Source organism: Antennarius striatus, chromosome 19 (assembly GCF_040054535.1).
Source record: "Antennarius striatus isolate MH-2024 chromosome 19, ASM4005453v1, whole genome shotgun sequence".
Classification (NCBI taxonomy): Eukaryota; Metazoa; Chordata; class Actinopteri; order Lophiiformes; family Antennariidae; genus Antennarius; species Antennarius striatus.
This window is the reverse complement of record NC_090794.1, coordinates 2,716,716-2,731,001: the sequence shown is the minus strand read 5'-3', so window position 1 is coordinate 2,731,001 and position 14,286 is coordinate 2,716,716. Positions and strand designations below refer to the sequence as shown.

The following is a 14,286-nucleotide window of genomic DNA, read 5'->3' as shown; positions in this document are numbered from 1 at the left end:
TACCTATGGTTTTGTATTCTTGAGTCCAAATCGATCAGGTCTGCTGAATAGAAAATCTGTAATAATTTCAAATATTTTCTGTACAGAGAAGTTGTTAAAAGTGTGATTGTTACCACTTCCTCAGCTTTCTGAGCAGATATACACCAGCTTTTGATTTTTCTTTTTTAATTCAGAGTTTACCTCAACTGACTGCAGTGCACGACGTAATAATATACACAAAATTCCATTCCATTCACAGATGTAACTATATCCCCCCATGAAGAAATTTTCATGTTCCATCCGTCACAGTAAAGTCTCTGCAGGGCTGTTAGAGATTACACACTTTATCCATCAACACACACATCCTGCCAGTCCCTGTGTACAGACTGGGTTCTGCTCAGTTAGCGAGCCCAACCATCCTCCCGCTCAAATCCCACAGCCTCTTGGCCGCCTCCTCATCTGTGGCTTTGGCCATCAGCTCCTCTTCTTCACAGTTGGCGAAGCACTTCCCCGACACTCCCTCCACTTCAGGGGAGCAGGCGAGATAGAGAGGAGTCTGAGCTCCTTCCAGAGGACTCTTGAAAAAGATGAATGAGGCGAGGAGGAACAGCGGCTTGGCCAGGAGAGGGATTTTAACATGCCTGCCTAGTCTGGTCCTCACGATGCCTGGGGTGAGGGCGTTGACCGTGACCCCCGTGCCCTCCAGCTGGCGAGCCAGCTCCAGCGTGAACAGCAGGTTGGCTAACTTGCTCTGACTGTAGCAGAACGCCTTGTCGTACTTATTTTCACTATTCAGGTCGTCAAAGTTGATGTGGCCGTACTTGTAAAGCTTGGAGGAAACCACGACGATGCGGCTGGGAGCCGACGTCTTCAACAGGTCAAGCAGGAGGTGTGTGAGGAGGAAGTGACCCAGGTGATTCACACCCAGCTGCATCTCAAATCCGTCCTCCGTCTTGGTGTAGGGGCACTGGTAGACGCCCGCGTTGTTGATCAGCACGTCGATCCTGGACTCCTCCTGAAGGGTGAGAAAAAGTTCCGTCATTTTAAGTCACCATAAGTTCAATTTAGGAGGCCAAGTCGAGCAAAATGGAATAAGAAAAAGACAAATTGTGTATAAATATAAGTAATGTAGGCCGATTTAATCACAAAATTAGCTGACATCAATACTTATTTAAGTTTATACAAAATCCCCTCCTATTATGTCCCATTCATTCACAAAACTCTACATTACTTCATTATTACATCCTTTTTTTCATCTTTTTTCAGTGTCAAACTCTTGCTGCGAGGTAACTCTTTGCTGTAAAGCACCTTGAAGTGCATTCGTCCTGTTAAAAAGTTCCCCTTCCTGCCAAAGGAACTATCATTCTTACATTTTTCAAACAAATATATTTATCACAAAAGTAATCGAACTATATCCACCTGGTGAATTTCTTTACAAAATGCTCGTATGGATCTAAAAGAAGCCAGGTCCAGCTGTTTGACGATCACCTCCCCCGGCTCTGGTCCAGCTTGTCTCCGGATGTCCTTCGCCGCCTCCTCGGCGCTCCTCGGGTCCCGACAGGCCATGATGACCCGGGCTTGGACCTTCAGCAGCTCCCCGGCCAGAGCCTTCCCTATCCCGCAGTTAGCTCCGGTCACGATGACCGTCTTTCCCCGCATGGTTCCGGGAGGATACCGGAGCAGCTTCACGGCTTTCTGTCGTGGGAACAAGCGACGCATCAGCAGCAGAACCCCCCCGCCGACAACAGCGGCTATCAGCACCGCAGTGGACATGGAGCCGGCCGGTGTCCGTGAGCTGTCCGCTAACTAGCAGTGTTGAGTCGGTCCAGCTTGCAAAGTGACCGGAAACAAAACCTATTTAAATAAATAAATTTAAGCATTACACACTTATTTTAAGATAAATATTATTTTATAATATATGTTTTACTTTGAACTGACTGAAAGCAAACAGCTAAAATGTCAGATCCACGGTCGCAAAGAAGCCATGTTGTTTGTGTAATGCTAGGTAGCAAGCTAACTTAGCTACCAGGGTTAGCTAGCTACAGTAAACCGGATCCAGTATAGATCTACTTCCGGTTTGTTTCCGGACCGGAACCTCTAAATTACAAAACAGTACAAATAAATACAAATAACGTTAGCATTCTCCCTCAGAAATAAAATAAATAACAGTAAAAGTATCAGATAAAATAAATAACATGTGACTAATCATGTCGATAAAGTTAAGATTTTATCCAAAAATTTATTACTTATTTAACTATTATATATTTTAAACATTAGTATTGAACTATATTTTTAAATATTGTATTTTTAAAAAACGTCTGTAAACACATAACTTTGAATACACGCATACAGTAATATGATATAATACAAACAGCATTATTTCCTCTACTGTCCTCAGTCTTCAATGCCTTCAAACATTGTGTGCATGAATTTAACCACTTGGTGGCGCCATAGGAACCAAGGAATAGAGCAGTAACGTAGTGTAAGAGTACAGCAATTGCTGAGGGCAGTTTTAGACATTGAAGACTTTTATTTTCAATGTTCAGATAAATCTGATCATAATTAGATTCATTTTGTATTTTTAATGGCATGTTGTTTAGTAAAGCTGGGAGTGTATAGCTCAGTGCTTTGCATGTACAGCTTGCTGGTCCATGCTGAGGCAGGAAGGGCATCATAATAAAAGAAACTTTGCCAAACAAATATGTACTTCTATCTAATGGAAAAAGGATGACACACTGCGGAGACCTTTAACAGGACAAGCCGAAAGGAAGTTTGATGGGATGTTGTTAAGTAAAGGATGGGAAAACTTCATCCACCAATTCCCTTCAGTGAATCTGAGCTGCTCTATCGTGCTGGTTCATACTCCCTATAGGAAATTACTAGGAAATCACTTTCCAGCAATGGGTTGTGATTCATAACTTCACTAGTAGCATGTTAGAGTGGGGGAGGCTGTCTTACTATGATATATCTGCAGAATAAATCCAGATATATTATCAGTCTGACAGACCACCAACGAATTACTTCACTTCCTCTTTTCTCGCTGTGCTTCCAGTTGGGTAACATCTCCCGTTTATTTCAGAGTTTGCTTCAGTTCCTGTTACTTGATGGCTGTAACACAGATTTAGTAAAGAATGTGCAGTAGTGTGTCGTGGACTGTCCGCTGTGTCAGACACAGTTATAGTGGGTTTAATTATTTATCTCACACAACTGGGAATAACACAGCTCAAAATGTACTTTAAAGGGAGATCTCTTTCCGTTCTTGTGCTGGGATAAAAGACATGAATCCTTTTCCAGCACTGTTCATCCTTGTTGTGATTCCTTCAGTTTTTAAAGGTAAGAAAACCTCTTATATTGTATTTTTGCGTTGGTTGGTAAAGCTGGATGTTAAAGTGTCGACCTACTGACTGCTCAGATGAAGGTCTGAGATTCTGGATAGTTTTTGTTTTGGTTTGGTTTCGTAATTTTCACCACTGCTGATCTGGAGTTTAAGTGATCAGCATTTAAAATGACTGGATTTTAACGTGAAAAAATTACAATCAGCTAGAATCCTACTGTAATATTCCTTTCATCCAGTCAAAACCTAAGATTATTATTATATAGTCACAAATGAGGAATTGGATCCAAGATTGTCACGCATACTGCATAAAAATATAAGTATTTCATTTTACTTCCCACATTATAATCCTTATTAAAAGGCTTATTATGTAGTAACCGCAAATACCAGTGCTTTGTTTAATTTGTTTTTCAAAAAAGTTATTTTCTGTGTTATTATGCTTATCTTTGCATATACTGTATACTTATATTTATATTTATGTATTTTTATTTCAAAATATGAACTTCTTATTTAGAAATGCCACAAGACTTTTATGCTGTAAATGCTTTCTTAAATTAAAATATATTTCTGTTTTTCCAAATCTCCCACAGACAATGTTAACTGACAGTTACAAGAATCCTCTTTTGAATCTTTAAGATCCATTTATTATCCTCGGTACAAACAAATAAATGACCAAAACAGGACTGATAACACAATAAACAAGGATATGACTGAACAAACCATATGGTGAGCAGCAGCTGGTGCAGAACAAGAGAGACTACAGAGAAGAAGATACAGACCTTCTCATAAAGCCCACATGTGTGACTGTGACCCAGTAACTCAACAAGCTGTGCAAAAAGATCAATACATCATTCAACTGCTGTAAATGTACAAATTCAGATATTATACATTTACATATTAAATATTAAGTCCAATATTATTTCTACTGTTGTTCTGAAACAAATAAATAGCACCACAGGAGGAGAACAACTTTTTTCTCTATTTTTAAAAAAAATATTTTTAATCAAAAGCAAAGCATCAGCTGAAAGTTCCTGATACCCTTTAATGGTTTTTATGGTACAAACCAAACATCTAACACCAAATACAGAAATTTATTTGTCAAACAGGACTATCATTTTGTCATGTGAAACTGAATTAATGACTGTCTGATATTTTTAAGACACTGAACAGTAAAATTATAGATCTTTTTTAGATTTGTGAATTAGATTTTTAAAAAATCCCATCCAGTTGGTTTGATGGATCTTTAACCAAACTGGAAACATGTGTAGTCTACAGTATAATCCTGTTTCAGATGAGAATATAATCTCTGTGATGGTAATCTCATAAAACAAACTCATGTCTTCTTCCAAAAAATGCACAACGCTCCCATTCCTGTGGTGTTTTATTACAAACACTAAGAAAAAATATTCTACTTTCACTGAGTCTCATCATTCTTCAGGCATCCATGGGGACACATGCAGTGTCCTCCCCCGGGATCTGAACATCGAGGAGGGGTCGGACGCACAGATCACCTGCCAGACGTCGTGCGTCCGTGGGAAAGTCTTCTGGACGCTGGACAACACGCGTGTGGATGACCGACAGTCAAAAAGCAACTCCACGCACACGGTCCTGACCCTGAGGAACTTCAGTCGCTCCAGAGCCACCATACAATGCAACAGCGCGTTCACGGGGCGCGTCCTGGGCGGCACCATCGTCACATCATACCGTAAGCGGCGCGCTCCCGCTTACACACGCACACGCATCTGCGTGTTACCTCCTGTGACGTGACGTGTGTGACTTTTTTTTTATTCCGCAGCAAAACCCACCAACCTGTCGTGTATCTTGCATTATGACAACCAGACAACGGGGGGTTTTCCGGACCTGTTCACCTGCGAGTGGGAGCATCGGGATTTTTCCGCTTTAGAAATAAACTACACCGTGCTGTGGTGGGTTTTTATTTACATTTGTATTTTTATTTACATTTTTAATGTTATTTGGAAAAAAAAAATCATTTAAATCTTAGACATAACAGAAGATAAATTCTTTTTCTCTCAGCGCGTCCTGCTCAAACCAGACTGAACTCTGCCGCTCGCAAGAAACAACCTGCACCCGGGATTATTACGACATCGGTGACGTCATACTTTACGGAAATTATTACAGCGTGGTCGTGAGAGCCGAGTCCGTCTTGGAAACTTTCTCTGACCCTTACGGGTTCACGCCGTTAAAAATAAGTGAGCGTCATGACGTCATTTTTGTGGGGAGAAATTTTAATTTTGTCTTTTGGTATTTTTTGATTGGCTGTCATAAATTATCCTGTCCCGTCCCCCCCCCCCCTTCAGCAAAAATCACCCAGCCGGAAGTAAACGTCACCGCTGTCACTGACCATATATGGGTGTCCTCGAGGATCCGGTCATACCCGTCAGTGTATCGGTACCTCTGTCAGGTGACATACGTGAAGGTACATGTCTGATTAACGATTGGTTGGTTGTGGGTTCGAATCCCGACCCTTTCTGTGTGAAGTCTGTTCATGTGGTCCTGCCTCCTCACATAAAACCCTACAATAAGATAATAAATAGTTAAGAATTTTCATAATTTGTCGCTACTTTAGAGCTAAAGGATCACAGCAAAATATGAATAATCGATAACACCCGCGAACAATTGAGAGAAACAACAACAACAACAACAACACAATAAGGATACAAGAGTATTTGAATGCGATTTTTTTTTTCTTTCATTCTTTCATTCTGTCTGTGTTTTTTGCACTTTCCCGTCTAACTGAGGTGTTTTTCTGTTCCAGGTTCTCCATGATGGAACACCAGAGGTAGGTTTTCAGATTAAGGTTGTGAAGGTGTGTCCACGTTCTCCTGGTGATGATCTTCATCAGGAACCTGTCTGATTGTGTCTGTTTCTTGTTTACCTTTCCATCCAAGGATGACAGGAGGACTCAAGAGGTAAGAATGATCCTCGGATAAACACCTTATTTTATAAACTCTTTCTCAATATAAGAAGAGATGATTTGTTCAGCTTTGTGTTCTCCCTAGAATTCTGGTCGATCATTTCTAGCTGAGTTGTTTTGTCTTTCTAGATGTCCGATAAATGGACTTTGACCATTAAGAACTTAGAATCCTGCAGTAATTACACGTTTGCCACCCGCTGCGCTTTGGAAGGCGCTCCGTGGAGCGACTGGAGCCCGGAGAAGACGATTCAGGTCAAACTGAAAAGTAAGGCCAATGTCAAAAACAGCTTGTATCAGCATTTGAACTGGAAACAAGTGACTGAATCAGTGTTAAATCAGCTTACATTATGAATGTTACGAAGCTCTTATAACTTGTGATGAAAACAGTGACGACAGACAGTTGATTTTCTCTCTGTCAAGATGAACTAAAGGCTAAGGGTCAGTCCCAGATGTGAATGCCGGTCCCGTCCTCATGGATGTATTTTATCCTTTCCAGAGAGCGATTTTAAGCCGCGCCTGTGGAGAAAGATAACCGCATCACAGAAAAATGGGGTCCGAACAGTTCACGCCATGTGGACGGTGAGGAAGCCTCTCATTCCTGCCTTTACAGTCTATATTCTTCTTTATGACTCATTTATTTATTATTTATGCAGAAGATTCCTTCAGAATGCCCAGAGAAGTTCACCTACACCATCAAGCAGACTCCCTATAATAAAGACGTGACTGGAGGAAATGACAGAACCTCTCTGTGTGGCCGTTCGGTGTGTGAGGTGAACCAAGAGGCCCACTGGATCGAGCTCGCCGTGTTCCGTAATGAACTCCTGTTGGTGGAGGACTCCGTTTACGTCCCAGCGGCTGCAGAGAGTGAGTTTTAACACTATCGATTTTCCCTCCTTAATGGGTTGCTTCCATTTATGGATCATATTGCTTCAGATTAATGCTTGCTGATGCGTGTTAATGATCTGATATCTTGATCTCCACGGCAGGCCTTCCTGGAGTTACCGACATCCAGACCTCAACCATGGGAGGAGCGGTTGTGGTGAGCTGGAACGCTCCTCTACAGGAAGTCAGCGGTTACGTCATCGACTACTCCCACGATGGAGATCAGTTCTACTGGAAGGAGACCCATTACACTAATGCAACACTTTCTGGTAGGCAGGACGAGAGATATGAAGGGGTTAATGGATGTCAGATGGAAAGAGGTCTGTAGATTAAATGTTTAATGGATCCCTGCATTAATAACATGAGTCACCATCAATTCGCTCCGATTTCTGAGGTATGATGTCACATTCTTGAAGGTCACACCGGTTTGACTTTTTCTTCCTTCACGCAGGAAGGTGCTAGCAGCTCCGTCTATGTTCTTGTGATGTTAAAAAAAAGTTAGAACAATTACATGTATGCGCTTTATGCCTTTTTCTGAGAATAGATTATCCGATCGATATTCCTTTTCTTCCAGATCTCCTGGATATGAAGCCGTATGATATTACAGTAACTCCCCTCTTGGATGACAAGACAGGCCGAGGCACTCAGGCCCGTCAGGTCTGCTCCAGAGTAGGAGGTACATCCTGCTTTTATTTATTTTTTATTCTAAGGAAATATTTCACAACTCAGATTTTTAAAACGTTATCCCTACAGAACCAGGAAGTGTCACAATCACCCAGGTTCACCCGAATGACAAAAGCGCCTATGTGGAGTGGGGTGTGAAATCACAGGAAGTGTGCAGCGGCGTTGTTGTCAACTACACCGTCTACTACAGCGCAACGGAAGGACCCCAGCTCAGTAAGAATTGGTTTGAGGTCTGCAGAATAATGAAGCTAGTTATTCGCTCTTTATGGCATTTCTGTCCTGGTTTTCCTCCAGATGTTACTGTGGACAGGACAAAACGGGACATCGTTTTGGAAGGTCTGAATCCTGAAACTCAATACAGCATTTATGTCAAGGCGGTGGCTCAGACTGGAAGTACCAAGAGCAAAGAGAGGTTCTTTGAAACCAAAAGATTTGGTGAGTTTTTTTATGCGGAGAATCACCTGATAGCTTGACTGGATTCACTGTATATTTGAATAAGGATCAGAATTTGCTTCATAGAGTTTCATTCATTCATAGCATCTTTCTGTCTACCACAATACGGATTTTATCTTTCTTTCTTTGACAGATCCAAAGCTCGGCGTGGTGCTGGGCGTCAGCGGCAGCATCGTCATAGCACTTGTGTTAGTTGTTGGATTGTTCTGTGCTTTACAGTAGGTTTCACTCTTTCACTGTTAGCAATGATTTAGAAGGAAATCAGCGAGATATTTCCTTGTCAGCAATAATGAAACCATATTATGTCCTCGTGATAATGATTATTATTCCCTTAATGATGTTAATGATCTGTTTCAGGTATAAACGCTTCATGGAGAAGCCGTTGCCGAACCCCGCTCACAGCTCTCTGGCTCTGTGGCCGTCAGCTACTCACAAAAAGGTGAATTGAGTGAAGAAGGAATCAGAATAAATTACAACCATTCTAAACTGGATGGTTGTAAAGTGCTGATGTGTGTTAATGTGTGTTTATGTCTGTATGGAATATGATCCTTCCAGGCCTTCTACAATCCATCCGAAAGCTTTTGTGCTAAAGTTCACACAGAGGAAGTTCAGACAACATCCACCGATCTGCTCACATCAGGCTGCAGTGATGACCCTGACATTAACCAGACAGAGGGGCGATCAGATGGAGCTGTGACCCCAGCATCAGACGTACAGAATGAAGACCCGGTTAACCCTGTAAACGTAAATGATCAGTCATCTGATGTGGAATGTAAAAAACTACTTTCTTCAGAGAACAGCCTGTCCACCCCGTACTGGAGTCAGAGTCCCGTGGAAACGGGAAGGACGAAGCAATACAGTCGAGCTCCAGTGCAACAGCAAGGACAGACGGCACCTCCAACTGTTTATGTCACCTTGGACATGTTTGAACAAGGTCAGAGTAGGTGAAGTGAAAGCGAAACTCATATGATTGTGTTATTAGTCAGCTGAAAATGAAACACACACGATCTAAAATCTTTTCAAAGACTTCCATGGTAGTGTGTGAAATCATCCTGCGTGGCACTGAAAGTAAGTAATGAGAGTAGAGGAGTGTACATTTTTATTGGAGGGAATAAAATGCAACGCTTGTTTAAAGTAGAAGTACATTTTACTCATGTTTATCCTTGTGATGAAACAAATGTGTACATGTACAGGCTGCTTCATGTCGTGTGACAAAACCCAATTTTGACAAAATAGCATGCTGTGAATTTAGCGAGTGTGAAATTTTTGTAAAATTCATAGCATTAGCTGCTGTGTGCTTTATAACAAGATTCCAATATGTTTACTTGTTGTTGTAAGTGATATTTATGCCTATTAAAATTGCAATAACCTGCTGAAACAGGACTGCTGTCACCCATTGGATTTCTATGTGTACAACTTTAGTTCTGTGCTACTTTGTCTCTAATAATCCAAATGTTATTGATGAGTGTATGATGACATTAAAGGCATTCTATTCAATTCTATTCTATTCTATTCTAAATCCTCTGAGTTTTTTTTTACAGAGTCATACAGCTAATCATAGAGATAAGTTGTTTTTCTTACTTTCAAAAAATCTCATTTAAGACTGCCTGTTATGAGTGTTTGACATTTCTTGTTTCCACCTGCAGGTGGCAGTATAATATAACTCGCTGCTTGGACCACTACAATTGCTGGTTTACACCTTTAAGACTTTAGCGCTTGCTAGCTAGCACGATTGGTCACTAATCGACGTTGTGGTAGCCAATTGCTAAAATTCTGGATTTGGTCAAAACAGACTAAAAGGAAAGGATAACTTTCGTGACGCTAATCTGCCGTCGCTAATAGGAACATAGATTTCGTTTAAATGTCTGCCGGTCCGGCGGAATGTCGAGCTGTGTTAAACTCATTGGATAATTCTCCTGAATTAGCAGTCGGAAGGCCCTTAATCCTCGGTGGTCGCGTGAACAACAACCGGGGATCACGTTGATCTGGGAGGCTGAGCATTCGGCTAAAGGCTAGCGAGGAATATCCATTGTACCAAACCTTACCTTGACATGTCACACACCGGACCCCCGCCTCGGTGGCGAAACTGCCCCAGAAGAGGACAGCCTGTGGCAGGTGAAACATATAAATTACCCAATTAAACTGTCACGTATGTTTGCATTATGTGCGCATGCTGCTGTTGTTAGCATTTAGCTTGGTTTGTCACGTACTCGTCGCACAGTGCTCCAACAGAATCTCTATTCTCATCTCTCAAAACCTTATTTAAAATTCTTATAACAAATAACAATCAGCTATTTTTTGTAAGTCACAGAAAGCAAGAGGATAGCAACACAACATCGTAAAGTTAGCTAGCGATGCACGCACGTTTTATTTAAATAATGCGATAGAGTGAATGAATCGACATGACTTCACCAAATACCGTTTAATGCGCATACTTTAAATTCGGAGTGTGTACATATTCGCCCTTTTGCGTGAAAATGTTCAGGGTCGCGTTGTGTGGCTAAATTAGCACATGTGGCTAACAGGCTTTTTAAAGCTATACTGTGAGCTTTTGCCTGGCCTTTCGGGTGTAATCATAATCAGAAACTATTTGTCTTGCAGTTGATATGTATTAGAGAAAGTGTGTCCGAAATATAAAACTGGGTTGGCAAAAATCGTGAACTTTATAGCCGTCAACGCGTCACGTGTCAAAACAAAGTGGGGCAATACTGTAGCATGGGGGGGGGGGGGGGGGGGGCACGATGCTAGGTAGCCTAGCCTGGTAAACCTTAACAACCATCTAATTGGATCAAGTATTGCTTGACTGGAGGATCATACTTTAAATCTAGTGAATATCCAGCTTTCCTTCCACCAGATTTGTTCATTGACTTGATTACATTTTGTTTAATAATGTAGTAACCATGGCAATTGTTGACAAAAAAAATGAGAGTTATGAGATTTATTTTAAGATTAAGGTTGGTGTTTTTGCAGAGATTAGTAAAAGAAGCCTTCAACAAATAAAAGATTAAACTTTGCTTGAGCAGACTTATCAATTGATCTGTGGGTCGTTAAGATAAGATTACTCTTTCATTTATTACCTGGAAGAAGTCATCATCAGTTTATGTTCCTCAAATATTTCAAAAGGTTCAAATTGCTTGGTATGTATTATACGTATATATCTATTTTACATTATTGGAACATAATAATAATAATAAGCCACTCAAAATAATAATATCCAAGCCCTGACAAGTCATGGTTTTCCTGTAAATAAATGTATTTTCACATAAATAAATCTTTTTAACTGTATGTTCTATTGTTCATTTGTGTAATTTTTTTGGAATACTACTATTGATCAGTAATTGTTGCATGATTTTGTTTTGATTTAATCAGGAAGCTATTTTTTTTTCCAGATTGTTCGGATTTCACTGACGGTGGGAATTGTGTTTTTTCTTTTACTCTTATAGGTAAATTCCTGCCGATGAAAACAATGTTGGGTCCCAGATATGATGACCAAGTTGCAGAGGAATGCAGGTTTCACCCGAGCATGCTGTCCAACTTTTTAAAAAGTCTAAATGTAAGTCTTGAGTATTTAAATTCAAAGTAGCATGTTGAAAGCGAACAGCCCTCATCTCATCGCCTTCCTTTCCATTCTGACTTCAGGTGAAAATGGGTTTGCTTGTGGATTTGACAAACACTACCCGCTTTTATGATCGCAATGACATCGAAAAAGAAGGCATAAACTATGTCAAACTACAATGTAAAGGGTAAGGGTAATTTTTCCGTCATTAAGATACTTGAGTTTTGTGACTATGTATTTATACCAATGTCATTCTATGTGTTTCAGCCACGCGGAATGCCCTACGAAAGAGACAACGGCAATGTTCATCAGGATCTGTGAAAACTTCATGCAGAAGAATCCCACAGAATTGATAGGTGAAGAAACCAAATCCAATTTTTATCACCCTGTTATTTTATTTAATTTGAAGTATGTGAAAGGCAACATCATCATCACCTTTGTTGCTGCTTCCTATTTTTGCCGTCTTGGTATGCATTTACATGTCAAATGTGTGGTTTTATTATGTTCTTAATATATTTTCTTTTCCTGTATGTATGTAGTGTATGGATGGTATTTGGAAATGAATGAAATAACCAGTGTCTCCGTCTGTGAAAATTGTTTGACTACATTTTATTGTCTCGTACTGGGGGGAAATAAAGTGAGCTCTTTTAATGTTTATTTGTGGATTTAGTAGCATTCAAATGATACTGCCTGTAACTGAAATCCTTGAGCTGATATGTTTATCACCTCAGAGTGTTCAGTAGAATAAAGTCATGTCTGAAGCTCCAACATCAGAGGGTTCATACTGCACCACTGCACACATTTTTACTCCTCTGTAACATTCACCCTCCCTTTGAACTTTTCAGTATGAATCCGTAGAAAAACCTTGAACCTTTACAAATACAAATATTTGGAGCACCTCTGAATTTCAAGCGTTGTGTTGGCCTTGGATTTTGGAGTGTAGTCTGATCATGTTGTGTTCCTCCATCTATTTGTTTAGTATATTTTTGTTTCTACATTTCTGGGCATCGTTAACGGTGATCAGAATTTTCATCTAAATGCTTACAGCATGCTGGCTCTCTATTGCACTCTCAGACTAGTATTTCTTTGGTACTGAATGAATTTTTACCTTATTTTATACTTTATTATTATTATTTTGTGAATCTATATTGTAATACGGGCAGCATGATGGTGCTGTTGCCTCACAGCAAGAAGGTTCTGGGTTTGACTCCTTTCTGTGGTGAGTTTGTATGTTCTTGGGTTCTCCCAGCTCCAAAAACAGGCATGTTCACACCAAATTATCCGTAGGTGAGAGCGTGAGCTCCAGTGATTGTGTGTCTTTTATATGGGCCTGCAATGAGCTGGCGTCTTATCCAGGGTGTACCCTGCCTTCGCCTGTAGCGTGCTGGGATAGGCTTCAGTAAACCCATGACCCCCGAGCCAGATAACCGGCTGTAGATGAGACGATTGCCATCGTTTGATGGATGATGTGCATTATGTGCAATGCATTAATGACTCCACAGCTACAGTACCTTCTGTCTCCAGCAGAGGGCAGCCTTCCTCTAAAAGTGGAGCAGTGCTCATCTCCGTTAGATAACGCATATGATAACATATTCATGCAGTTATATTTTTACACTCTAGAAACGTCCCCAAACAGCCAGAGTTCTGCCGTTTGTCACAGAGAAGCTCCCTGCTGCCACCGGAGGTGAAACGGCTCGTGTATCATTGTTCATGCGTTACAATTAAAGATTGAAAGTGTTAGGATGAAAAAGCACCGTTGTGCGTGACTCCCAGTCCAACCCCATCACTCTGCGGTCGGCTGTATTAGTGTGGGAGTTTCACACGAGCAGCGGCGCTGTCCTCCCACTGAACGCTGTGTAGGTGATTTTTCAGGTGAAAGGACATCAGCAGACGCTGAGCCTCAATCCTGGCAAAATAAATGAGTTTGGAGCGGCTGGAGGAGAATCATGTTCATTTCTGTGTGTGAGCCGGTGGTCCTGTTGTTTGCAATGTGGAACTACTGGGGTTATAGCTGCGTCTGACACAACCGAGTTTGTTATTTATTAATATTTACAAGAATTTGTCCGTTTTCATTTTGTTTTCTGACAATTGATTGTTTTGTTATGAAGATGCTTGTAAAGACGGCCGATCAATACCAACTCCATAAAATACATCCCTGGTTTTTTTTAACATCTGCACACTGTTGAACCTGTGTGATGTCATACCACACTCATACGTCCACAAGAGGGCGGCGATGAGTCAAAGTGTTTATCAACAAAAACAACCGCGTTGGAGGAAAGATGCTGTGATGAAGCATCCGGTAAATAAGTGGAGGCAGCGATGCACTCAGCAGTTTATTGAACGCATCACGTTTTACGTCGCGTCTCGCCAGGGTTGGGGCCTACGCTGCCCCCTGGTGTTCTGCAGTGTAACTGCTCCATCTGTGTACGTCTTGAACGTCGACCCTTTACCTTCACCAAACAA

General features: G+C 41.0%; 3 protein-coding genes across 4 annotated transcripts in view; 2 read left to right on the top strand and 1 right to left on the bottom strand.

The window, feature by feature from the left end:
- Nucleotides 1–141: 141 nt before the first annotated feature.
- rdh14b (retinol dehydrogenase 14b) lies at nucleotides 142–2,180 on the bottom strand. The gene is made up of 3 exons (XM_068342254.1): nucleotides 1,918–2,180; nucleotides 1,399–1,833; nucleotides 142–994 (listed from the first exon to the last, which is right to left on the bottom strand). Exons 2-3 carry the CDS (start codon nucleotides 1,750–1,752, stop codon nucleotides 377–379), a joined length of 972 nt encoding a protein of 323 aa, XP_068198355.1. The 5' UTR covers nucleotides 1,753–1,833; nucleotides 1,918–2,180; the 3' UTR covers nucleotides 142–376.
- Nucleotides 2,181–3,115: 935 nt separating this feature from the next.
- On the top strand, nucleotides 3,116–9,774 carry LOC137613220 (interleukin-6 receptor subunit beta-like). Of its 2 annotated transcripts, XM_068342253.1 has the most exons (17): nucleotides 3,116–3,312; nucleotides 4,752–5,018; nucleotides 5,109–5,238; nucleotides 5,348–5,523; nucleotides 5,632–5,750; nucleotides 6,090–6,113; nucleotides 6,223–6,243; nucleotides 6,378–6,513; nucleotides 6,745–6,827; nucleotides 6,902–7,112; nucleotides 7,235–7,399; nucleotides 7,705–7,806; nucleotides 7,884–8,027; nucleotides 8,109–8,249; nucleotides 8,401–8,485; nucleotides 8,625–8,706; nucleotides 8,823–9,774. In XM_068342253.1, the coding sequence occupies exons 1-17, from the start codon at nucleotides 3,258–3,260 to the stop codon at nucleotides 9,213–9,215; spliced, it is 2,334 nt and encodes a 777-aa protein (XP_068198354.1). In that variant the 5' UTR covers nucleotides 3,116–3,257; the 3' UTR covers nucleotides 9,216–9,774. The 2 variants fall into 2 exon arrangements, with proteins under 2 accessions (XP_068198354.1, XP_068198353.1); XM_068342252.1 differs by lacking the exon at nucleotides 3,116–3,312 and having other exon boundaries at nucleotides 4,223–5,018.
- A 135-nt stretch (nucleotides 9,775–9,909) lies between these two features.
- Nucleotides 9,910–14,286, top strand: part of rngtt (RNA guanylyltransferase and 5'-phosphatase) — a 64,711-nt gene continuing 60,334 nt past the window's right edge. Inside the window, exons 1-4 of the mRNA XM_068343168.1 lie at nucleotides 9,910–10,382; nucleotides 11,711–11,820; nucleotides 11,907–12,010; nucleotides 12,091–12,179. Coding sequence (XP_068199269.1) covers nucleotides 10,319–10,382; nucleotides 11,711–11,820; nucleotides 11,907–12,010; nucleotides 12,091–12,179 — 367 coding nt within the window. The 5' untranslated portion in view covers nucleotides 9,910–10,318. The remainder of the gene's footprint in view (nucleotides 10,383–11,710; nucleotides 11,821–11,906; nucleotides 12,011–12,090; nucleotides 12,180–14,286) is intronic.

Coding starts and splice junctions, on each gene's coding strand:
- LOC137613220 (XM_068342252.1), top strand. CDS start 4,649: ATGTCTTCTTCCAAAAAATGCACAACGCTCCCATTCCTGTGGTGTTTT. Junction 5,019..5,108: donor CACCATCGTCACATCATACC/GTAAGCGGCGCG, acceptor TTTATTCCGCAG/CAAAACCCACCAACCTGTCG. Junction 6,514..6,744: donor GATTCAGGTCAAACTGAAAA/GTAAGGCCAATG, acceptor TATCCTTTCCAG/AGAGCGATTTTAAGCCGCGC.
- rdh14b (XM_068342254.1), bottom strand. CDS start 1,752: ATGTCCACTGCGGTGCTGATAGCCGCTGTTGTCGGCGGGGGGGTTCTG. Junction 995..1,398: donor TTTGTAAAGAAATTCACCAG/GTGGATATAGTT, acceptor CTCACCCTTCAG/GAGGAGTCCAGGATCGACGT.